Genomic DNA, 25,375 nt, shown 5'->3' on the forward strand with positions numbered 1-25,375 from the left:
AAAATCATTACATATACCTTGTATAAGCATAGACTCCTCTGTCCTTATTTTTTCGCCCCATTTTAATCCATCCTTTATAGATTACTTCATTTTCGTATATTGTCTTAAATTTACCCCATTGACCCCATTTACTTTGCTTTCGGTTTCCTTCATTTTCCTTCAATATATCATAGTTTGACTAAATTTGTACACATTCAAAATAATATTTTCAAATAGTTAAACTCTAAATCGTGAATCTCATTTAAGAAAAAGGCTCGTTTATGATCTTGGTTCGATTAATAAACGAGACGTTCATAAACTGTTCACGAACAGAAAATCTCTTAAACAAACCGAACTTGAACAGAATTTTGAGCTTGGTTGAAAGCTCGAGCTCGTATTCGAGCTCGCTTAAGTTAAATGAACACGAACATGAACAAATAGTACTATGCTCGGCCCGTTTGCACCCCTTTACTCACTTCATATTAGGAAATGAAATTTCTTGAATCCCCCCTCAATCCCTTCAATCTTAGTTAGTGGATCGAGTAGGTTCATAGCAGTACAACAGTACCGTATGTGATTCCTTTCCCATAATATACCAAACAACTAATAATGATAATAGATAATGTTATTTTTTCCCCTTCTTATCTGTTTCCATTCCGGTTTTAAGTTTAAACCCTTTAATTAGCCTAGCCTGCTCCTTTTTTCTCGGGTTTATATATATTAGAATTACAAGTAAAAAGATACAGATAGTAATTCAACCGAGACAATGGATGAGAACTTCCCACCTTCAGAGCGCAACAAACCCATCTTAGATGATGCTAATGGTATGTCCCTTATTTCATTAAACCTCTTTCTTAATTAGTATTCATTTGTTCCTTTGTCTACTGAAAATCTCATTGGTTTTCCTTAATTATATGTCCAGAGTACCATTTTTGAGAGACTTTAAGTGAATTGTTTATATAATTATATGCAGGAGTAGTGCGACTAGTGAGAGAACAACCACCTGAACACTGCATTCTTAAAGTCAACTCATTTTCTCTTCTTCAAAGAGTAGTCTCCAAATCTACGAGAAAAAACTTTGAATCAACAGAGTTTAAGGCAGGGGGGCATACTTGGTGAGTAGCATACCAATCCATTGGTAAAAGGTACACCCGGTTGTATGTAGCTCTACATGCAACCGGGTAGTTTTGGTTTTTAATCCCTCAAAAAGCACAATTTTATAGTTTAAAACATATTTTTACGGGTTAAAGTACATTTTTATATCTTAGAAGTAGATACATTTCAAAAGAACACATTGTAATTACAAAAGAACATACGAGCGCGAAGAATTCGAGAGGATATGTAAACTGATGTTGGTTGCTCACCTTTTAAGTTTAGGTTTTTTCCCAATTGGAAGAAAACATTCAATATCATAATATTTGAAAAACATATGTGCATTAAAATTGTAAAAATGGGCTTTTAAATTGAAAAATGTGCTATTAAACTGAAAATGTGCTATTAAACTGAAAATGTGGTTTTAAACTGAAAAATGTGCTTTTTTTTGAGGGATTAGAAAATACAAAACGATCCGGTTGTATGTAGAGCTACATACAACTAGGTGTACCTAATAATTTGTGCCATGTAAGTCAACTTATATATGTTTTTAGACTTTGATCTATTTTGTGTTTTCTTTAGGGTGTTGTCTGTGTATCCCGAAGGAAACGAAGAAGATGGAGTTGGTCATCTCTCACTATATGTAGCTATGGTTGACAAACTCAGCTCTGACACTTTCGTAAATGTGACACTGCGGTTTTTCATTTATGATCAAATTAGGGATAACTATATGAGTATCCTAGGTTTGGGCTTGTCACTCAATTTACATTCATGCTTCACCTTTGAAATTTATGTTACCTTTTCCAAATTATTACTCCATTCGTTTCGAAATAATGGGAACGGTTTCCTTAAATGGATGTTTCAACAGTGTGTTTTATTCTAATTTTGGTATATGACTCATCATATTTAATGAATTTACAATTTTTCACTCAATCTACTTTTATATTCTCTTTTTTTACTCATAACTTTCCACACAACCTATTTCTTTATTCTTCTCTTCTTACACCACTCCACTCAACCTATTCTTTTATTATTCTTTTCTTATAACATTCCACTTTTCCCATACTTATTTCTTACATTCCAATCACTTATCTTGGTTGTTGTGAAATGCGTAAGTGTCTCCATTATTTCGAGACGGAGGTAGTACTAAACAATAAGCTAGAATTTGATGAAATTTCCTTGATTTTTTTAAAAATTTGATTCAGATTTAAGAGACAAGCGGTTCCACACACTGAAGAGCGTATGGGGAATTCCAAAAGCTCTTCCTCTTGATTCTTTCACTGATGCGTCTAATGGATTTTTAGTTCATGATTGCTGTGTTTTTGGCGCCGAGGTACTAGTAAAGGATAGCCATATCAAAAGATCTATTGTACTCCCTCCGTCCCGGAATACTTGACCTGTTTTTTTTTATCGGGTCGTCCCTTAATACTTGACCTGTTTCTAAAAATGGAAATATTCTAACAATATTATATTATTTCTCACTCCACCTCTATTAACCCACCTACCCCTTACTCCATACAAAAATAATTAAAAATTCAACCCCTACTCTCCCTCAACCCCACCTCTTTACACATTTTCCACTAACTACATTAAAATAATACCCCACTATCAACTACTACCTATTAAATTAAATAAGTCAATTCAAGTCCCTTTAAACTCTGTGCCGATCAAATCGAGTCGAGTATTCCGGGACGGAGGGAGTATCACTTTTGGAGGCAAAACGTGACATGACCTACACTTGGAAAATCGAAAACTTCTCTGGATTAAATAATCCATCATATTCTCCTGTTTTCAGTTTTGGTGAATGGTCTTGGTAAGTTTAATACTTGATCGTGTTACCATTCTTCTCGTTATAATATTCAGTTATATGTTTGATAAAAATAAATACGTACAATTATTGAATACAAAATCTTAGGTGCACCAAATGGTGTATTTATATCTATAGTTGTACCCTCTCACATTTTTCCTTCACATGATCTATCTGTATTTAGTAGAAGGTACACATGGTTGCATGTAGATCTACGTGTAATCGGGTCGTTTATTATTTCTAACCCCTCACAAAGCACATTTTTATATTTAAAAGGAGATTTCTACAAAGTAAAATCACATCTTTACAGCTTAAAAGCACATATTGTTAATAATAGAACATATTATTAAAAGGTATTCAATTAACGGGTAAGGAAATAAAAATCTACACTTTAATAAATTGGGGTTCTCAAACTTTAGTGCAAAGGATTGAGAGGACATGTAAATTTTTGTTGGTTGCTTACCTCTTAGGTTTAGATTTTTTCTTAATTAGAAGAAATACTCCGTATTATAGTATTTAAAAAAACATGTGTGTGTTAAAATTGTAAAAATATGCTTAAAACCGTAAAAATATGTTTTTGGAGGGGTTAAAAATTATAAAACAACCCGGTTGCACATAGCTCTACATGCAACCGGGTGTACCTTATAATTTACGATCTGCACAGGTGAAAGGAAAATGCGAGGAGGTGCACCTAGAATTAGGGGCACTTGTTCTCGTAATGTATCACTTAAGTGTAACTTTTAATTATTTTACCGATGATGTGTAGGAAATTGTGCCTATATCCAAAAGGGCATGGCAAGAGCGAAGGAAAATACCTCTCGCTGTTTTTGCACCTAGTAAATCTCGATAACCTTGCTCTTGGGAGCAGGCTATGTGCTCAATTCTTTCTTTGTTTAAAGAATCAAGGACAACAAATAGACCAGAACAAATCTAGTAAGATCTGAGATCCTTTATACTTTCTTGTTCTTTCTTAAATAACACAATTATTTAGGCCACGGTTTCAAACATTAATATCTTACATTTTGGATAAGAAAGAAAATTTAAAAGTTGATATTTAAAAACGATTTATTGAGACGAATCTAACAAGACACCACACGACTATGTTTTTTTTAAAATGTATAAATCACAAAAGGAAGTCAAAGAAGTTTGTGTGAATAGTGTTAAAAACTCAATTGTTTCATGTAAACAAGAACGGAGGAAGTATTGAACATGTCAATATGTCATGCACTCGTACCTTAAAACTTTGTCATTTTTCTAGTTGGTTTTGCTTATGCTAAATTGTGTGTTATTGCAGTCTGTACCTGCTGGTTCCATACAGAATCAAGTAATTGGGGCTATCCTTCCTTCCTTTCACTCAGTGATCTTCACAACACTTCAAAAGGCTTCTTAATAGATAATACTTTAATTGTGGAAGTTACAATTGAAGCGATGTTTTTGCTGAAAGATACTTCCTCTATTCTTTTTTAAATGACACAATTATTTAGGCACGTTTGCCAATGCACGATTTCAAACGTTAATATCTTTTGTTATGGATAAGTAAAAATTATAAAAAGTTGATATTTAAAAAATATTTATTGAGACGAATCTAATAAGATCCCACACGACTATGTTTTTTCTTATGTATAAATTACAAAAGTAAGTTAAAGGAACATGTGTGAATAGTGTCGAAAGTACAATTATGTCATGTAAATAAGAACGGAGGAAGTATCTAGCTAACTCCAAACTTAAACATTGAATTGTCGAGATTTATTGTGTGTTATCGATCGACATGTGGATTTATTGTTCTATATGGAGAAAAGAGTTATGAATGTTTTTGTAGCGGCTAACGCGTCATTCATTTTGCTTAGTGGCTAGGCTCTGGTTTCAATTTGTACTGTGTGAATTTCATTACATGATAGTCATATTAGAGCTGGCAAAAATTGACCCAACCCACCAACCCAACCCGAACCCAACCTAATAATAAAAGGTTGGGTCAAGATTTTCAACCCGTTTAATTAAATGGGTCAACCCAACCCAACCCGTTTAATTAAATGGGTTGGGTCAGGTTGAAATTTTCAACCCGAAAACAACCCGCCTAACCCGTTTAAGTTCAAGCAAGTATGTAATATAGATCTGTAGAATGTGATTTGAAAGATTTTATTTCTCATTTTCTCTTCAACATTGAATAATTATTTGACGTTTTGATTCATGTCAAATACATATTGGAGTATTACTTTTTGCTATGAGATATGCCATAACAAAATCACCTCGCAATTCTATAGTCAAATCAATTTACACTTAAAAGTGGGAAAAAAAATTAAGCGGGTCAACTTCAGGTCAACCCGTTTATAGTTGGGTTGGGTTGGGTTGAAAATCTCAACCCGTTTAATTAAACAGGTCGGGTTGGGTTGGGAAAATCTCAACCCGTTTATAAATGGGTCGACCTGATTTCGACCCAACCCAACCCATTTCCAGCTCTAAGTCATATGCTGAAATTATCTTTGACGATGGTACTTCCTCCGTCCCAAAGTTATAGTCCTGTTTCGGTGTTTTATTATTTGAACATGAAATATTTCTCATGTTACCCTCACAGCCTCACTTGATAAAGGAAATGTACTTTATTCCTTTTTACATGTACTATTTTCTCTTCCCTGTGTACTTTATTTCTTTTTACATGTAATATATTCTACTTTTTCAACATCAATGTACTATATTTCAATTTCCCACACACTATATTCCACTTTTCTTAAAATCCTTATTTTTAATCAAATAGGACTATAATTTTGAAACTGATGGAGTAATACATTATGTTTATTTCATTTTTGTCTCTCGAACTACATAGTTCTTGTGATCCTTTGTTTGTTCGTCCTATTGCGAAGCTTTAATTAAAAAATGAAAAGAAAATCATCGAACAAACATGCTGGGAGGGGAAAGTGCTCAAAATTAAGTTGGGCAAGAATAATGAATAGTTCGACATTACTATTAGTTTTATCTTTTTTCGTTTTAAGGTCTTAAGTTTCGACAATATTTAGTTGTTACAATCATACGTGTCAGTTTTCTTAGGGCCGTTCGACATTACTAATTTACTATTAGTTTTATCTCTTTTGTTTTAAGATCTCAAATTGCGACAACATTTAGTTGTTGCAACCTTATGAGTCAGATTCTAAATGGTACAAATAGGCATTACGTAGGTCATATGTCATCAAAATATTTTTTTACTATCAATGCAATATTTTTAATATGAACATATAATAAGGTAGTTGATACAAAGAAAGAAACAAATATTTTCTATACAAATCGTAAATATTTTTCTGAAATAAAAAATTACATTATTCAATTTAAACGAGATTGTCAATTTTCGTACATATTTGTCATATTATATCATCGTATACAAATAGGTGTTTTATAAATTATATGTATAATAAAACGTTATAATAGGTCCCTTTTCAAGTTGGAGTATAAATGTGTTCTTAATATTTAAAATGTTTATGCATAAGACACTCATAGTAAAACCGAGTTATGAAATGGTAAGTTCAATAATGGTAAAACTTAAGTTAGTTATTCAGGTGATATCAACAAAATCATTACATATACTTTGTATAAGTATAAACTCTCTTTGTCCTTATGTTTTCTCCCCGTATTCTATTTAATCCACCCCTTAGAGATTGCTTCATTTTTGTATATTGTATTAAATTTACCCCATTAACCCCATTTACTTTACTTTCAGTTTCCTTCCGTATGAAATGAAGCCTAGGCATACGTAAAGTGTTTTACATCATTACGAATATGGCATACGTGAAGTGTTTTATATCATTACGAATATTCATACGTATGTAATGGTAAAGAATGATCACACAAACTCTATTAAGAATATATAAAATGATCACATAAGCTTTCTTTAATCTTTTGCACTTTACTACTACTATCTCTGTTTTCCCCCAATCCTTTCTATTTTTTGTGGTGTGACATTATCGCATGCAAACTCTCCATTGTAACCACTAGGCCAAGAGGGCCAAGACCCAATCGATTGTTCTCTCAATTTGAGTTGTGTGAATCTTTCTCTATTTCTTCCATATAGGAAAATTAGTCTAATACGTACTCACATGTGTATTACATAAAATAAAAAAACTTAAAGTATTAATTACATCGGAATGAAATTAACATATATTAAAAGTCATAAAGTAATTTATACTTCTATACTAAATTATTTAAAAATCGAAAAAATGTATGCCACTAAAATTTATTCCATTAAAAAATGTACTCCTTTTGTTCCTTTACGTTCTTCTCGGTTGGAATCGGTGAGGGGATTAAGAAAATAGAATCTTAGGTTGTTTGGTTATATATGTAATGATTGGGTGTAAGGGTGATGATTGTGTGTAAGAGATTGGAATAAGTGAAGGATAGAGAAAATAATAAGGGGGCGTTTGGTTGGGGGTCTTTAGGAAAGGTAAAGGGACGTTCATTCCCTTTGTTGTTGTTTGTTTGTTCTTTTTTGTCATTCCCTTTACCCATTTTTCTTTTTCACTTACCCCCAAATGGCTCTAAATTGATACCCTACCCCCCCCCCCCCCAAGGTATTTCCATTCCATTCCCTTCTTCACCAGTGACCACCATTGTAACCAACCTTGTAACACCTAACTCCACCACCCAAACCACTGCACCACCGGGCCCACCACCGAATCCACCACAGTTGACCCCACCATCCATGAAGCACCATACCGACAACCCTCGAACCACCGGCCCCACCTCAAAATCACCACCCGCCATCCCCAAATCATCACCCGCCACCCAGAAATCACCACCGCACCACACCCACAACTTAGAAACCACCCTCCCTCTACTCGGTGACAATCAACGGAGCTGCGGCGGGGAGAAAAACCAAGCGAGGTGAGGTAATCGAAGAAGGATTGGTGGTTGTCGGTGGTTCTGGGGTGAGGATTTGAGAGGGTGGATGTTGGTGGTTGTCGGTAGTTCTGGGGTGAGGATTTGAGATGGTGGATGTTGGTGGTTTGGTGGTTGTCGGTGGTTTTGGGGTGAGAATTTGAGATGGTGGATGGTGGTGGTTTGGTGGTTGTCGGTGGTTCTGGGGTGAGGATTTGAGAAGGTGGATGGTGGTGGTTTGGTGGTTTTCAGAAGGAAGTATGATCTGAGGAGGAGTGAGGATTTTTCTGGTGGTGGTTTGGTGGTTTTCAGAAGGAAGTATGATCTGAGGAGGAGTGAGGATTTTCCTGGTGGTGGATGTATTAGGTTATCAAATATGACCCAAACAACCCTTTACATCAAAGGGTATTACATTCCATTCCTTTCATTTTCCTTTGTTGGTTTCATTCCTTTTACCCCGTGTGAACCAAAAGCCTCCTAAATAAATAAGGTAAAGAGAAAGGAGTGATAAGGATGGGTGATAAAGGAGGTGAGAGATGGGTGTATGGGGAAGAGAAATTAATTAAATAACAGGGGTTGAGAAATTTAGGTTGAAATTTGGGTAAAATCTTTTAAGTATTTTGGTAAATAAGGGATATAAGGGTAATTTGGAAAAAAATATGTCTAAAAATAGTATAGATTTCAACTGGGAAGAACATTTAGGAATGCCCGAAATAAAAACGGGAAGAACACTTAGGAACGGAGGGAATATTCGCTTAAAACCCTTTTTTTTAAAAAATACTCCGTAATAGAAGTTGTATGTTTAACGGTTTCTCCCAAGCCTATAATTAAAGAGAAACTCTGTTTGGCCAAGCTTCTGAAAATCAACTTCTGTTTCCTAGAAGTAGTTTTATAGAAACTGTTTTTAGAGCAACACTTCTTAGAAACACATCTGTTTGGCCGAAAAATTTAGAAACACTTTCAAGAAGTAGAAATAGTTAAAATATGTTGTTTGGCCTATTTTATATTTATAAAATTTATTTTATCCATTATTAACAATAAAGTAAACCATGTTAAAATATTTGTAAGGAACAAAACATGACCCTAAGTAAGATTATAATTAACAAAACTAAAAAATTAAGTTAACAAAAAGTTAGAAAATAAATACATTAGGATTATTCTCGCGTGGACCTGGTCCACATTAGTATTAGTGTGGACCTAAAATCAATAGTTGTCTCTAGCACCCTTTTTACCATCATAGTGACTTTTATTGTTCATATAGTAACTATAATCAATTAAACATCAAAATTATGAGACATAGTAACCATTTTTTGAAGCATAGTAACCCTATGTTTTAAAAACGAAGTGTGACTTAAAATCACATTATTCAAGCATAACATGTATCAACGACATTATTTTGATACTTTTTCCCTAAATAATCCTAATAGAATGCCAAACTAAATTAGGAACAAATTGTTGACTTTATTTTAAGGCATGGTCCACAATAAATTTAGTGTGGACCAAGTCCATTTAAGAATTGGTGAATAAGTTATCGATAACAAAAAAATTATTAGAATAATGACACTTGTTCTTTAATCACTTTCTTCCACAACATTCCACAGATTACCAAGTATCAACTCCCCCCAATTCCCCAAACAACCGATCAACATGCCAAACCATCAATAACTTTCCCAATTCTTACATCAAACACTAATCCATATCCTTGAAAACAGTATTGGCCGGGGACGGAAATTGTAAATTCATCTTAATAAAAACAACCAAATTGTAAATTCATCTTAATAAAAACAACCAATTCACAGCAAAATTAGCCCCATAACATCAACTTTCTCTCTCCTTCTCCATTAATCCCCTTCTCTATGCTCTACTTTTTAATTGGGTCAATTTCACTCGTATTTTTTGGTTGGAAAATAATTATCTATTACTATATACTAAAAGAGACACAAGAATGACACGTGTCATTTCCTGGTGCGATTTTTTCCCGCCAAAATGTTTTTTTATTTTTTACTTTAAAATAAATAAATTACGTTACGTTTTTTTAGGAAACTAAGATAAAAATATATTTTAATTACCATAGATGTGTACTGCAAAATATATTATTGGAGGAAAGCTAAATCAATATTATTTTTTCCTTTATGATATAATTTTATTTATGTATTATTATAACTTTTTAATCTGATAAGAAATATAAAAAATATTGATAAATGAACTTATAATGTTAGTCTACTATTAATAATATAATACACGGTAACTGGTAAGTAAGAATGTTAATTAAAATAATAATACATGGTAAAGACTAACATATAAGTTTATTTATCAAGATTTTACTCAATTCAAAATATGTTGTATTTGACTAACTCGGCTATGCTCGGGTATTTTCTAAAATTAGTCTTTAGTCATTCGGGTTTGTTTAACGTTGTTAAATCTTTCTACATACAAGTAAACGACTATAATTTGTAACTTTGTATAGTAATATGCAAATTTAGTTCATTTGAATATATATTTTTTACACAACTTTGAATTTATACTTTTTCATATATCCTTTTACTTTCATGTTTTCCTAATATCACAAGTTTTTTAATTACTATTAAAATAATAAATTGTTTTATTAGTAGCCGTGCGTTGCACGGGTCCTAAACTAGTATGAAGTTAAAGCTCAACCCTTTAATGGAGGGAGAGGGATAATTGTGGAAAGGTATGGGTTTTGTTTTCATTTAAGCCAAGCAAATGAATGCGGTTTTTTAGCCCACAAGCTAAAGCCCCCCAACCAGCCCATTAATCTCCTCTTCCTTCCTCCTTCATTTTCTCACACTTCTTCATTGTACTCCGTAGGGTTTATCACAGGTAAACCCCATTTTTAATCTCCAAATCTCCTCGTTTCTCTCTGTCCTAGAAATCAAACCAACATGGATTCAAGAACAGACCCCCAATTACACAAATCTAAGAAAAACAAGAGGAAAATTCCCAAAGTTGATGCGACAATCGAAATGTTAAAGGAGAAACAAGAGATGAACGCACCAATTATAGGATACTACCCATCTGGGTTCGACCCATTAAAGCGCAAAAATCCAGAATCAAGCGACCTATTTTTTTACAGGAATCAAAAAAAGCTTAGAAGAGTCGAGTTTGTTGTAAAGCCAAATGGGTCTCAAGTTGATTATATAGGTTCCAATCATTCTGGTGAAGCTGCTGCTGGTAGAATGAATTCTTATGCTATTGCGGTTATTAACAGGCGTTCTCAGTCTTTCAGATTTTCTCCCATTGCAGCTAACAGGGTATTGCACTTTTTAATTTCATGTTTTTTATTTTTTATTTGCTTTTTATGGGTGCAAAATAAGTGAAATCTGGACCCTCTCTTTTGATCTTACTTTTATTTTGATGATGTTCGTTAAAGGATTAATATCTTATTCCTAATTTAGCACATTTTTCTGCAAGTCCTGAAAATTAAATCAGGTAAATGTACTCATGCTGAATCACTCTTCTTTTCTTTCTATTCACTAATTTTAAAGGATTAATTGGTTAAATTTATGATTGGGATTTAGGTTTTGGGATGTGAAGTTTATTGAAAAATGTAACTCATGAAGACCTTAACTTGAGGAAGATATCTTTTCTGATTTTTGTGTGTTTGTAGGCTCTAGATTCTACCAGGCTTTAAGTTTTTTTTTCCTCTTGGTGTGTGTTGGTTAATGGAAATGGTGCAAAGAATCTAGGATTAATTTGGGTTCAAGGTGTTGTTTGCACTCTGCAATCCCCTCTGCGATATGGGTCAACGCATTATTGTTTGTGTTCTTGGTATGATTGGATGTTGCAGTACTACTCACATTCATTTGGTTTGGATGATTAATTGCCTAACTGCATTGTTTTTTATATCTTTCTATTTTGTATTCCATTGTTCAATTGAAGTTTCTTATTGTAAGCATGCTAATCCTACTTGGTTTTTTGGTAAATTGGTTGATTGGTTGATTGAAAGTTAATTATTATTTTGTACAATTCATTTCAATATGGTTTTTAAATATTCTGTATAGATATACACATGAATAACCTAATATATGTTTACGAACAATATGAGTTAATCATAATACATTTCTACTCCTCATATTGCAAATATGGCAGATTCTATGGTCTATTCCCATTGCTTTAATGTATAAACTGTCTCACTTTTCACAATTGTTGGACCCTTCTTTTGGTTTACTGTTGAATTGTGACTTTTAATTCAATTGTTAGTTTTGGGAAGTTTTGAAAATTGCATGTTGAAATTTGGTGCAATGAACCAAGCTACTGTATATCTATGGAAATTCTGCCTGCAGTTACCCAATTTTGGATAGTGGACCTGTTTGATTACACAAAAACAATGACTTTTTTTTTTGAATAGCGAGTTTGGATAGGAAGGGAAGCTTTCTAACATGTTAAAAATGTAGGTATAGAGGAATGACAATGCATGTTGTTTGACACCCAAAACACAGAGGGATACCTTCCATCTAGAGACTCAATGACCTAGTATTCAATTTAAGGGAGCATACAATTTGAGTCTCTAGACATGGTTGTGTTTTTGGTACGGAACTTCCCGCAAATGAACACCAGAGGAAGAACTTTTTGTGTGTTGCTGAAAATTTAACGCTGACCATCTTTAGTGTATCCATCATCCATTGTTCAATACTCTATCAAAACATTGTATCGGGGTAATAATAGACTGCACTTACAAGATGATTCTGTATTTGAGTGTGAACCAGTATTTTTTACTAATGTGTTTTCTGGTAATATTTAAATTACAGGGTTCTGAAGTTACATATAGTAGGAAGATTTTCCTTAAAACCTTTTCTGTTGAAAACTCAAGTTTTTGAAGATATTCGTTTCATTAATTATCTTCTAGGGATCGCCTGGTCCAACTGCCCGCTCTCCATTACGGGGACTGGATGGGAGAAAATCCAGTATTTTTTTAAGTCATATTGTTCACCCTTCTATTTTGAATGTGCCAACCTTTTAAATGTTAGTTTTAAAAATAAAAATATATGTCTAAAATTAGTTGTATTTTATTTAACATGTTCATCATTTGATCATGGGTTTCCACAAAGAACTGTTTTTTGTGGGTTTAGCTAACTGGGGAACATAATTGAAGGTGGGGGATTTTGTGATTTATGATTATGTAGTCAAGTAAGGAAGGATTCTGGCAGATTGAAGATTGTTAAGCTCGATTAATTTGTTATAGTGGCATTTTTTGCATCAGGTGTTTATTTCTTCAATTGTTGTGGTAATGTTTTTAGTGTTCAGTATTGGCATATCAGAATGTTCCTTTATATAAACCGGGGTTGTCATTCAAACAAGGCGGTCTTGGCTGTTGTTTGTTACAGTGACGATTTGTCAGGGTCATTTACTGTGATTATGATCTCTGTGCATTCTTTCGGAAACATATACCTTTCTAAGATTGAATCCTTTTCCCTAACATGAACCTCGGTGTTGACAATGTTCAGGTTTTCAGGTTACAACCATTGCCTAGAGCATTAGACATGTCTGAAAAGGAACCTGAAACTCCAGCGAAGGTTGATGATGCGGAGGATATAAGACAAAAAAAGCGGAGTCTTACTGATCGTTATGGTACCAAGACTGCAATTAAGAAGGTTTATATTCTTCCACTTGTATTTTTTAAATACTGCAGTGACACTCATCTTTGGTTTTAGGATCTCAGGCACCAAAAGGCATGTAACATTTTTCCTTGAATCTGTGTTGTCTTATATCATACTGAGAGATCTAGATTAATAGCCATTTGTTTGTATTTGTTATGTTGTGCATTTTTCATAAAACTTTTGAACATGTTTTATGAACCTCTGCAAGCTGTATATAAAGGAAATTCATGTTTTATGAAGTTATGGTATATCTTATTGTACTATATGGACACAATGCCAAATTATTAACTCTGTCACATAATAGAATGCTAATTGATAGTGATTTAGTTAAATTCTCCATACAGATAAGTCAAAGATAAACATTGTCAGTTATAGTTTTGCAATTCAGAAAGTTGTTAAGAACTCTTGGTTTTATTTAGAGTTAAGACAAATTATTGATTAGATATCTCCTTGCAGGACAAGTTAGCAATGCGGCTAAGTCAAAAGGAAGATCCTGATGTAATGCCGGAGATAAACGACATTTTAGAGGAAACTCCTATAGACGCGACTGCACTTAAAAGTTCCAGTTCGGACACTCCGCATAGTGTTCCCCCACATGATCTCTCGGCTACAACACCTGAGAAGGCTTATCTGCTCGAAAAAATTATACTCAAAGGAGAATGGGAATATGTGAAAGACGTTATGGAGCTGTTGCAATCTGGCCAGGAGGTTAAACCAGATGTTTACCCAAGTTACGTGTGCAATCGTTGTTACAAAGTAGAACTGTGCAAGGTAAGCTGTTTAACGACAAAGACTGCTACTTTCACCTAAAGTCGCTTATTTTGAACTTATCTGAAACTTGGGTAGCCCTTAGTAGAACTGGTTTGAACTTCTTTTTCATTTTTGTATGGTGAAAAGAACATAGCTGTAGCCTATAGTTACGCTAATGAGATCCATCTCTGGACACGTTGATTGTTTTCTCACTGACTTGGATATTTGGCCTCTTTTCTTTTCTTTTTCTGAGATGCCATGAAAACGTTACATATTGTCAACTTGTCATCCTAACAATCTACATGTTTTGTTCTTTTAGGAACTAGTAGTCAATTAGTTATAGTTAAAGGCAGTAGTTACAGTTTGCTTCAAGAGAATTGTCTGTCAAAATGCTTGGATAGGTATAAAGATGGCCGTGGGCCTGGGTCGGTCTGAGTCACGGGCCGGGGTCACAGCAGGCCCACTCTGCATCGTGCCGGGCTGGGTTGAGAAGTCCAAAACAGGGGGTTGTCGGGCCGGACCGATGTTTCTAAGCCTAAATTTACTAAATTTAGCGTGCTTTTTGTGCCGGGTCGAGTCGTGTCATGCCTTGTCGTGCTTTTCCAAAAGATTGTGGCCCAGGCCCAGCCCACACTTCATGCATGTGCCGGGCCGTGCTTTTTTCGTACTGGGTCGGCCCTCGGCCCGGGCCGGTCCACGGCCATCTTTACTCCCTAGGTATCCTATTGCTGTACAATTGATCTCAAAACATACCTGAATACTGTTTTGTTCTTCCCATAGCTATTTATAATACCTTTATGTTCCTGATTCTGTAGGACGAGACAGAGAAGGGAAAGCTAGCTGGCATACTGTCATATATTGCTCAACTCATAAACTTCAAGAATCGACATTCACTTGATGGCGGAAAATCTTCAAAACACAAATTCCTGCCAAGCATATTGTTACAGAAGTTCACAAAAATGTTTGTGGATGCAGATAAAAACCGGATCGCAGATGACAAAATAGGTTCCCTCATCAGCTATGTGCTGGTTCTCACCCTATTTGTTGACGAGTTTCAGACAGATTTCACAGACATTGCCAAGGATTTGAAGATGAATGCATTGAGCCTGAGACCTTATTTCGAGAATCTGGGTTGCAAGATTGCGAAGAGAAATAAAGTGACTGTGATGACACTTCCTGTTCCTCTCAAGTTCCCAACACTGAGGAAGAGGAGAAGAGGGTAAATGATGCAACGGTGGCTTCTGCTATGGTTAGCTTAATTCCCATTGATTCCTCCAAGAGCTTTTTGCGACACTGTCTGTCACAAACCGAGTGCAGCTACCGAAAATGGTACTTGATTAATTATTTTCTGGAATATCAGTAACAGAAACATGGTTTGGTACTGCAAGCTCTAGCACAAGAACAGCAGCTGAGAAAGAAAGAAAGACAGAAAGAAAGAAAGAAAGAAAGAAAGAAAGAAAATGAAGAAAAGGTAAAGTTAGCGATTATAACTGCATAGTGAAGTGATTGTTATTCTTTCTTTTGTGTTTGGCTAAATATTACTGGTTTGAAACTGGATAGACATGTTTTTATGTATTTTTGGATTCATAATGGCTAAACTTTGATATACAATTGCTATTTTAGGAAGTCTGTCAATTTGTTATACTTCCAAATTTTGTACTCTTTTATGATCAGTATTTCTAATACGCCACTTTACGGGGCGTTTGGTACGTGAGAATAAGGCTGCGTTCTATTCACCTGATTTTTACTTATTTTTCCTGAACTTATCTTATCTGAACTTATCTGAACTTAACTGAACTAATATGAACTTATTAGAACTTATCAAAACTTATTTTAGTTATAAATTGCACTTGGTCAACCCTTATTTTTCCTGAACTTATCTTATCTGAACTTAACTGAACTTATCTGAACTTATTTTTCCTGAAATAAGTGGAAACAAGGTGAACAGAACAGGGCCTAAGAGTTTGGGGATTATAGGGTGGGATAATATTGGGAATTGGTTGTTATGAGTAGTATATCCTATTTTCCTACTAAAACATGCTTACATATTTCTGGACCCAAATTGGTACATTACATAACAATTGGTAAATTCAAGCTTCGTATTTACATAACATTTGGTAATTTGGATATTTACAATGGTACTCCAAATTACCAATTGTTATGACATCATTATTATTATGACCAAGATACGAAGGTTAGTCACATAGGGCAACGGTAGTACTTCGGTTACTCCATATTACGTCTTATTTAGCTCCACAAATCCCAATATAATTCTAACAAAACTAAAGAGATATTTAGTAAGTATATAAATCCAGATATCCTTATTCCTACTAGGAATCCAATACCATTATTACACAAACAATATTAGATCCATAATTCCATATCCTACTCTAAGTTGGTATTATGTAGTACTTGTGTGAAAAATGGGCTATTCAATAAAATTATAACTTTTGTGTTGCACGGGCTAAAATCTACTGGAGTTCGAAAACCCAACAAAAATACTAAAAGAATGATGGTCTAAGGTGCACATCCTAAACCAACTGACACGGGCTAAAAACCTCACTAACCCGAGAAACCCAACAAAACAACTAAAAATGATAGTCCATGTTGCACATCCTAAGCCAACTGACAAGGGCTAAAAACCTCACACACCCAAGAAACCCAACAAAACAACTAAAAATGATAGTCTAAGGTGCGCATTCTAAGCCAACTGACACGGGCTTAAAACCTCACTTACCCGAAAAACCCAAAACAACAACTAAAAATTGATGGTCCAAGGCGCGCATTCTAAGCCCAACTGGGTACGAAATCCGAGAGGGCCAACAACAACTTGTTATCCTAGCCCACTTGAAAGTTATGAGTTCCAGCCTAGGGCTCAAACACCTCTGGGACCAGATGAGACCTAAGGCAAAGAAGGTCACTTGGACCCTCATAGGCCGGCTCCCCCAAGTTAGGTCAGGGCAAGAAGTTATTAACCACTCGTGAACTCACCCAGTCATAATCGGCTTAGTTCATGTTCCATCACTTTAATACCCCCACTTGGGTTACAAGCCCACGTTACTAGGCTCGGTACTTAACTAACAAGTTTGGAGTAATAATAACATAGCATGGTGCATATTATTTTTTCTTTGTGGGACGAACATTTTCGTTCGTATCATATTTTCTGCACAAAATTTCACTAGTGGGCGGCACTTGTAATCTTGTATGTCTGCAAGCGAAAACATATTAGTGGACAATCTGGTCATTTCGTATGCCGATAATTTCGCATCACATAAAAACGTCATTTTTCGCATTAAAAACACCATTGTTCTATATACCATTGTTCTTGTTTTTTTTATACCATTAATCATATTTTACACTATGTACCATTTTTTTCATTTCCCTTACCAATTCTTTTCTATTTACCTTTTTCCTTTTATAATGATATGTATTTAGCATTTACTACTGATAATTAAAATTTACTTCTCTCACTAGTCACTACTACCATAGTCGTGAATCATGACGCGTTGCAGAAGTTGAATAGCTTCCTTTCCATGGATCGACACTCAAATTGATTGCACTCTTTATGATTTGCAGGCCGTTAAAATCTAACTCGTGAAACATTACATTATAAATCTCCCACATTGATAAAATACGATATCATTAATCATTTCGTAAAACTACGAGCCTATTTCCTTAATTTTAAGGTGGAATCTCATTTGATCTGCTCAAGTGTTTGCAAGTTTGGAACATATTTGTGACAATATATGTAGGGTAATATCCGGATATACTTGTGTTTTATTGACCTTATTTTTCCTGTATATCAAAGCCTAAGCATTAACAAAATAACAACACATTAATCACTAAGTTGATATCATTTTCGGGGATCAATCTATAACTATATTAAAACAGAAGCCCCTAAACGTAATCGAATATATTTCATGGTCTCTCTATGGTAATACTGGAGAAACCATTGAAAAATTATTTTATAGCCTACATATGGTCCTTATTTTTAGACTCAATGTTTGGTTATGGTATTTGTGAAAAAATAGACCGTCTTTTGGGCGTAATTTCTATTCCACACAAAAGGGTAATATACATTAGTACGGCCACGGGGTAAGAGAAATGTAACGAGCGGAAAATACAACTTGCTCATTTCCTACATTATTGTTTCCGTTTCTAAAATGAGTACATTTAGTACAATAACCGACATAAAATATAACCTGCTTCATTCTCGCTTTTTTTTTTTTTTTTTTTTTAAATTGTCTGCTTTGATATAATTTTATGTATATAAAAAGTTATAAATTTGTCAAATACGAAGTAAGATATTAACCCAAAAAATGCCCATAAAACCGAGTATATAATATTGTAAAGGAAAAGTAAAACATTAATCACGAAATTTAAATAGTAGCATAAATTATGATACAAAGTATGAGGCTTGATGTACGTTGAGTCGTAACTATTAGAGCGTAAAATTTTAATTTCAAACTCTATTATTGTTACTCCCTTCGTCCCGGAATACTCGACCCGGTTTGACCGGCACAGAGTTTAAGGGACTTGAATTGACTTATTTAATTTAATAGGTAGTAGTTGATAGTGGGGTATTATTTTAATGTAGTTAGTGGGAGGTGGGTTAAGAGGTGGGGTTGGGGGAGAGTAGGGGTTGAATTTGTAATTAGTTTTTGTATGAAGTAAGGGGTAGGTGGGTTAATAGGGGTGGAGTGAGAAATAATATAATATTGTTAGAATATTTCCATTTTTAGAAACATGTCAAATATTAAGGGACGGCCCGATAAGGAAAACAGGTCAAGTATTCCGGGACGGAGGGAGTAATTTTTAATGATATGTACATTAAAAAAAAAAAGTTTTTAGATCATTAAAATTTTCTAATTAGTATTACCTCCGTTTCAAAAAGATCTTTACAGTTACTATTTGCACGGACTCCAATGCAATATTTAACTACTAATATATCCAATTTCGTATGTGAAAAAATTATAAAAATTTGATATTATGAAAATATATCCCGAGACCAATCTAACAAGATCTTACATGTAACATTTTGATGTATATAATGGTGAGAATTTACGGTCAAAGTTTTTATAATTTGGACATATTTTCCAAAGCGTAAAGAACTTTCTGAAAAGGAGGTAGTACAAGCTTAATCTTTAAACTAGACCATATAGCAAAGTATATGAGTGTGAACGCTATCTATTATCCCGCCGCGGTTATGTTTTGTCTGACAGACATCCATTAAAGAGCATGTTATGTTATATAAAGTGAGAATTTATTATCTTATGTGCCAATATGGAACTTTTTGCATCGTTAGAATTAGTTTTTATTTAGATTGAATATAAAATATAAAACACATAACAACCTCACGCAACCCCTAAACTATATATATCAACTCCCAAATTGGACTAAATTTGATGCCCTTAATTTTGGTTACAAGCCAAAAGTGCATGCTAAGAATGGTACGTTTTTATACTGGTCCGTCAGACAACCGAGTGACTTACCCAAGGCTCAAAAGAGAGGGGGATTCATCTGGTACTGTTATTTGATCACTGGTGTTCTACCGGCATACCAGTAGAGCATCCCGTACAATAATGTTGCATGAATATCTCCCCAGATTAAGATGTGTTAAAGATTGCACGTCTAAAAAAAAAAAGTAACATAAAAAAGTCTGCCAGAAAAACCGAGATGTGTTAAAGATTATAGTAAAGTAAAAAAGTCAAAAGTGCATGCTAAGAATGGTACGTTTTTATACTGGTCCGTCAGACAACCGAGTGACTTATCCAAGGCTCAGAAGAGAGGGGGATTCATCTGGTACTGTTATTTGATCACTGGTGTTCTACCGGCATACCAGTAGAACATCCCGTACAATAATGTAGCATGAATATCTCCCCAGATTAAGATGTGTTAAAGATTGCACGTCTAAAAAAAAAAGTAACATAAAAAAGTCTGCCAGAAAAACCGAGATGTGTTAAAGATTATAGTAAAGTAAAAAAGTCTGTCAGACAACCGAGTGACTTACCCAAGGCTCAGAAGAGAGGGGGACAAGGCTCTATAGCACCTTAAATGGTATCTATTAGCCCGTCCTTATCACACGGTTATGTTCTGTCTGACAAACATCCATTAAAAAGCATATTACGTTATATAAAGTAAGAATTTATTATCTTATATGCCAATATGGGACTTTTTACGTCGATAGAATAAGTTTTTATTTAGATTGAATGAATATAAAACAAATAACAACCTCACGCAACCCCTAAACTATATATAGATCAACTCCCATATTGGACAGGGCAGGCAAGCATAAATAAGTTTGACGCCCTTAATATTTGTTAAAAATATTGTTATATGAATATATAAAGAGGGTAAATACGAAAAACTTGATTTTTCAATGTGGGACTAGGTTTATCTACCAAACTTTAATTATTTTCAAGTAAAGTGGTACATAGTAGTTTTTTTCCAATGTGGGACTAGGTTTATCTTACCAAACTTTAATCACAATGTGGGACTGGTGATATTACGTACCCTTGGCATTGAATGGATATATATATATATATATATATATATAAAAGAAAATCAATTGAGAGGACAACAAAATCGAAAAGAGAATAGAGCTAAACCACGCAATTTCAATTCACTCTTGGTAGAGAGATATCATAATCCCTAAATCCCACATAGGAAATATATAATGGTCCACTTTATATAAATGATACTTCTTATAACACTATTGTTGTTCACCGAGCTTAATTTTTTTTTTTTTTTTTTGGCTTAATTAGTAATGTGGGCTTGTAACAAAATCATGGTTTATAAATTATAAAGCTTAGATATCAATAGGACCATCGAAAACTGGAAATTTTCCATAGGATTTGAGGTGCTTAAATTCTCAATCCTGTGTGTAGATAGTAAACATTGAACGAAGGTAATTCTACGTACGAAAATGATAAAGGTCACAACATGCGACCTTTAAGCCGTGTCACAATGATGACATGACATGCTTATGTGTCATCATTTAAATTGAAAACTAAAATATTTAACTTATCTATACATGTTTTGAAAAAAGGTAGGAAAATCTTAATATTTTAATTTGTTTCCTTTTTATATCGACTACCTTATTTACATATGTTCATAGTAAAAACATTGCATTAATTGATAGTAAAATTATCTAATGACTCGTACGTAGCCTACGTGGCACTTATATGTACCAATTAAACTTCGACACGTAAGATTGAGACAACTAAATTTTGTCGCAAGTTGCGACCTTTATCATCACCCTTCTACGTGTATGTACTCGTATTACTCCTAATTTAATTAAGACACAATTGCAATATACTCCATACTATGTATAAGTGTATAACACAATAAAAGGGGCGGCCTAATTAGTACTTTAACTAAGACAGTAATCTAATCTAATATAATATACATATATAAAGGAGACGTATTTGCTGAACTATTAGAGCGCCACCTAGGATTACTAATGATTTCGGCCAATGAAAAATAAGATTTCTAATTTATTTTTGAATTAAAAAAATCGAGTGCCACGTAGATAATTAATTAGGTGCCACGTAAATATTTTTATTAAATGATTATTAATATTTCTTATATACAATTTCATCCAAAATCAAACACTATAATAATTAAAAAATAAATTTAAAATGAAATTCAATTCAAAATAAAAAAAAATCAATTTATTCTAATATATAAAATATAACAGTTGATATATGTAGGAGTTCTAGTACTTTCCTGGCTGTTAGCATTATAATAATATTTAGGGTTTTAGTATAGTTAGGAAACTAGAATACCATTATAAAATCTACCTTATGATCATATCCTATATTAATATTATTCTCTATATTTAGGTTATGTTTTCTCATTCTACTCGATCCCTATCTATCTCTATATAAACATACTTGACTTCTCGTATATTTGTAAACAAAAAAGTACAACACTTAATTAATTAATTAAGTTGATTAGCAAGCATGGAAGAATCATCAACACAAAGAACAAGCGATGAAGAATATGCAATAGAGTTCATCTTAGAGCGAGGCAAAGACCTAGAACCACCGCCACGTAGCCGTCGACTCCGACTCGGTAAACCCATGCGAACCTACGGGGTAATATGGGTTGACCCGGATAAGAAGCACCGTACCAAGATTGACAAGCTTGGCGGGTCGGATCCAGATTGGAACTGCAAGTTCACCCTACCCTATGACGAGATAGGCGACTTCATGACGTCATCGGGTATTGAAACCCTAAAGTTTAAGGTAATAAATATAGAAATATATTCATCTGTTGTAGGGTTGATGACCAAAGATCGACTCATTGGTGCAACTTCAATAGAGATTAAGGATATTCCTTTTAATGAAATAGGTTATTTCCCTGATCAATTAATTAAGCGTCGGGTTAAGTATGGGTGGATTAGCGGGTTAATTAAGCGTCGGGATAATAAGGTCAGGTTGATTCGTGCGGGGTGGATTAGTGTACGGACCTTTGTGGTTCCGTATACAAAGCCGCCACCGCCAAAGGGAAATGATCAAGATGATGGTGCGGCGGTGGCGGCAGCCGCGGTTGACAATTTATAGTAAAATTTTAAGTAATATTTTAGCTTTTATTTTATTTTACAATATCAACTAGTTACCGACTTACCGCTACTTTTATGTACAATTGTGGATCCGTTGGATGGTTAATTTTTCATAAGTTAACAAACTAGTTTAGTGTTTTCAATTTCTACGTCCCTTTACTTTTTCTTTACTATATACATTGTCGATACTCCTTTCTAATTTTTTGTTTTCTGATAGTCAATATCAATATATATGATCGATTTATCGCATGTTAGGTATCGTATTAGAATATTAGAATATAATTCCTCGAATTGTATTGATTGACCCATCTGCTAATATAGACGTAGTACAACACTAGTTAACGTAATATGCTCCATAATTGATTCCTAGAATCGTAGAGTTTATTTGACTGATTGATACTAACTAGGTTATTTACGGTGAGAATATTTACAATATATACCATATTCTATCACTATTTTTTATATAAAAAAAAAACTAAATACAATAAACGATAAAAAAAATGCACAACATTTGTCATGTGATCACAATTCAATTTTTTTAAAAAGGGATTATAATTCCTTAGCATTACTGTTCACATAGTGACTTTAATAAATTAAAAACCAATGTATTTTCTTAGACATATTAACTATTTTTTGAATCTATCAAAGTAAGCATATGTCCTGTGTTTAGTATAGAATCGTAACTTAACATCACATTATTGAAATCACCAGTTTGATATTATTTTTTTCATAGTAATTCTAATAAACATACGGAGTATAAATTAGAATCAAGTTGTTGACATTTTTTAGGCATGGTCCAGAACAATTTGGTGGTAGTCGGAATCTCATGGTAGCCAGGGGTGATTGTGGTGGTCGTAGTTGGTGTTGCCAGAAATATCGGTGAAAGAAGATAAATGACAAAAAGGTTAATATTGGAGGGATATATGAGTAAATAAATGAGACTGTAAACTCTTTTTTTTTAGCATGTACGGAGTACTCCCTCCGTTTCTTTTTGTTGTATCCGTTTCCTTTTTAGTCGTTTCATAATGTTGTATCCACTTAGAATCTTTTCTATTTTTGGACATATATTTTTTCCTAAAATACCCTTACATTTCAATCTAATTACCATAATACCTAAATATTCTACCCATATTCCCACCTAATTTTTCCCCACCCATAATATTTAATCAATTTATTTTCCCAAAAATAATTATTTAATTAATATTACCTTCCCATCACTTTCACTCTCTCTCCTCCCTCATATTTTCACTCTCTCTCTCCCACCTGATTTCACTTCCCTCCCTCCCCTCCCTCTTCTGATTTCATTTTCTCTCTCCTCCCTCAATCTCCGATTCTCCTCCCTCAATCTCCTCCCTCAATTTTTTCACTCTCTCTCCTACCTCAATCTCCTCCCTCAATTTTTTCACTCTCTCTCCTCCCGAAACCTCTCCGCCTTCACCACCACCACCACACCTCCGCCGCCTTTGTGCCTCCACCACCATCTCCGGGAAAAAAAACTCTATATTAAAGCTTTAGATGGTGAAATTCGACCATAAAAATTCTAGACCTAGAGTTTTCATGGTCGAATTTGACCTCTAAATCTTCAAAATCTTGGATTCATGGTAAAATTGTTGATTTTTATTTTATTTTGTTGATTTTTTAGGTTCGAATTTGGGTTCGAGTTTTGGGTTTTTTGGGTTTGAATTTCTGGATTTGAATATCTGGGTTTGAATTTCTGGGTTCGCGTTCTTGTTTTTTGGGTTCGAATTCTCGAATTTCTGGGATCGAATTGTTGATTTTTTTTGTTCGATTTAGATTGGGTTTTTGTTGTTGATTTTCCGGGTTGATTTTTCGAATTTTCTGGGTTGAGTTTTCGAATTTTTCTGGGTTTTTGTTCTTGTATTTTCGATTTTTTCTAGGTTTTTGTTCTTGAGTTCTTGAGTTTTTGAATTTTCTGGGTTTTTGATTTTTTGTTGATATTTATGTTCGAATTATTTCTGGGTTTTTGTTCTTGAGTTTTCGAATTTTCTGGGTTTTTGTTCTTGAGTTTTTGATTTTTTGTTGATATTTTTGTTCGAATTTATGGGTTGAGTTATGTTGATTTTTCTGGATTGATTTTTCTTGATTTTCTGGGTTGATTTTTCTTGATTTTTGTTCGAATTGATTTTCTGGGTTGATTTTTCTTGATTTTCTTGGTTGATTTTTTGTTCATATTTTTTTGTTGTTGATTTTTGTTCCAAATTTCTTGATTTTTTTTTTTGTTGATTTTTGTTCGAAATTTTTGGGTAGATTTTTTGTTCATATTTTAGTTCGAATTTTCCGGTATATAAATCCTTTGAGTAAATCTGATTTGTTTTAGTAATAATAATAAATATCTCCATTGTTTTCTCTCTCCTTCTTTTATTCCAATCACTTACCCACAATCATTTCTCTTACACCCAATCATTACACTTATAACCATACAAACCAAGATTCTATTTTTCTTAAAAACCCCCCAAGATTCCAAATGGATACAACATTTAGAAATGGAGGGAGTACTACGTAATATACACACTACACAATCCCACTTTGACTCCAAAACTCCGGCGGGACTTCTCGCTAGTTGATATAAATTGTATTAAATTCACGTCAAGATACTTTTTGTCACGTAAAAATATGGGCCCTTGTATAAAGCCACCTAATTGAATTTACGGATTTTTCATGAAATGCCCCTGAGGTTTGCGT

General features: G+C 33.9%; 2 protein-coding genes across 2 annotated transcripts; both read left to right on the plus strand.

Moving 5' to 3' along the window:
- Positions 1-456: 456 nt before the first annotated feature.
- Positions 457-1,990, plus strand: LOC110792846 (uncharacterized). The gene is made up of 3 exons (XM_021997671.2): positions 457-803; positions 953-1,094; positions 1,654-1,990. Exons 1-3 carry the CDS (start codon positions 746-748, stop codon positions 1,952-1,954), a joined length of 501 nt encoding a protein of 166 aa, XP_021853363.2. The 5' UTR covers positions 457-745; the 3' UTR covers positions 1,955-1,990.
- Positions 1,991-10,475: 8,485 nt separating this feature from the next.
- On the plus strand, positions 10,476-15,750 carry LOC110794358 (DNA-directed RNA polymerase I subunit rpa49). Its single transcript, XM_021999324.2, has 4 exons — positions 10,476-11,010; positions 13,204-13,350; positions 13,813-14,127; positions 14,922-15,750. The coding sequence occupies exons 1-4, from the start codon at positions 10,642-10,644 to the stop codon at positions 15,327-15,329; spliced, it is 1,239 nt and encodes a 412-aa protein (XP_021855016.1). The 5' UTR covers positions 10,476-10,641; the 3' UTR covers positions 15,330-15,750.
- The last annotated feature ends 9,625 nt before the right edge of the window (positions 15,751-25,375 follow it).

This window comes from Spinacia oleracea, chromosome 1, assembly GCF_020520425.1.
Source record: "Spinacia oleracea cultivar Varoflay chromosome 1, BTI_SOV_V1, whole genome shotgun sequence".
NCBI classification, from domain to species: Eukaryota; Viridiplantae; Streptophyta; class Magnoliopsida; order Caryophyllales; family Amaranthaceae; genus Spinacia; species Spinacia oleracea.

Coding starts and splice junctions, on each gene's coding strand:
- LOC110792846 (XM_021997671.2), top strand. CDS start 746: ATGGATGAGAACTTCCCACCTTCAGAGCGCAACAAACCCATCTTAGAT. Junction 804..952: donor CATCTTAGATGATGCTAATG/GTATGTCCCTTA, acceptor AATTATATGCAG/GAGTAGTGCGACTAGTGAGA. Junction 1,095..1,653: donor AAGGCAGGGGGGCATACTTG/GTGAGTAGCATA, acceptor TGTTTTCTTTAG/GGTGTTGTCTGTGTATCCCG.
- LOC110794358 (XM_021999324.2), top strand. CDS start 10,642: ATGGATTCAAGAACAGACCCCCAATTACACAAATCTAAGAAAAACAAG. Junction 11,011..13,203: donor CTCCCATTGCAGCTAACAGG/GTATTGCACTTT, acceptor GACAATGTTCAG/GTTTTCAGGTTACAACCATT. Junction 13,351..13,812: donor CCAAGACTGCAATTAAGAAG/GTTTATATTCTT, acceptor ATCTCCTTGCAG/GACAAGTTAGCAATGCGGCT.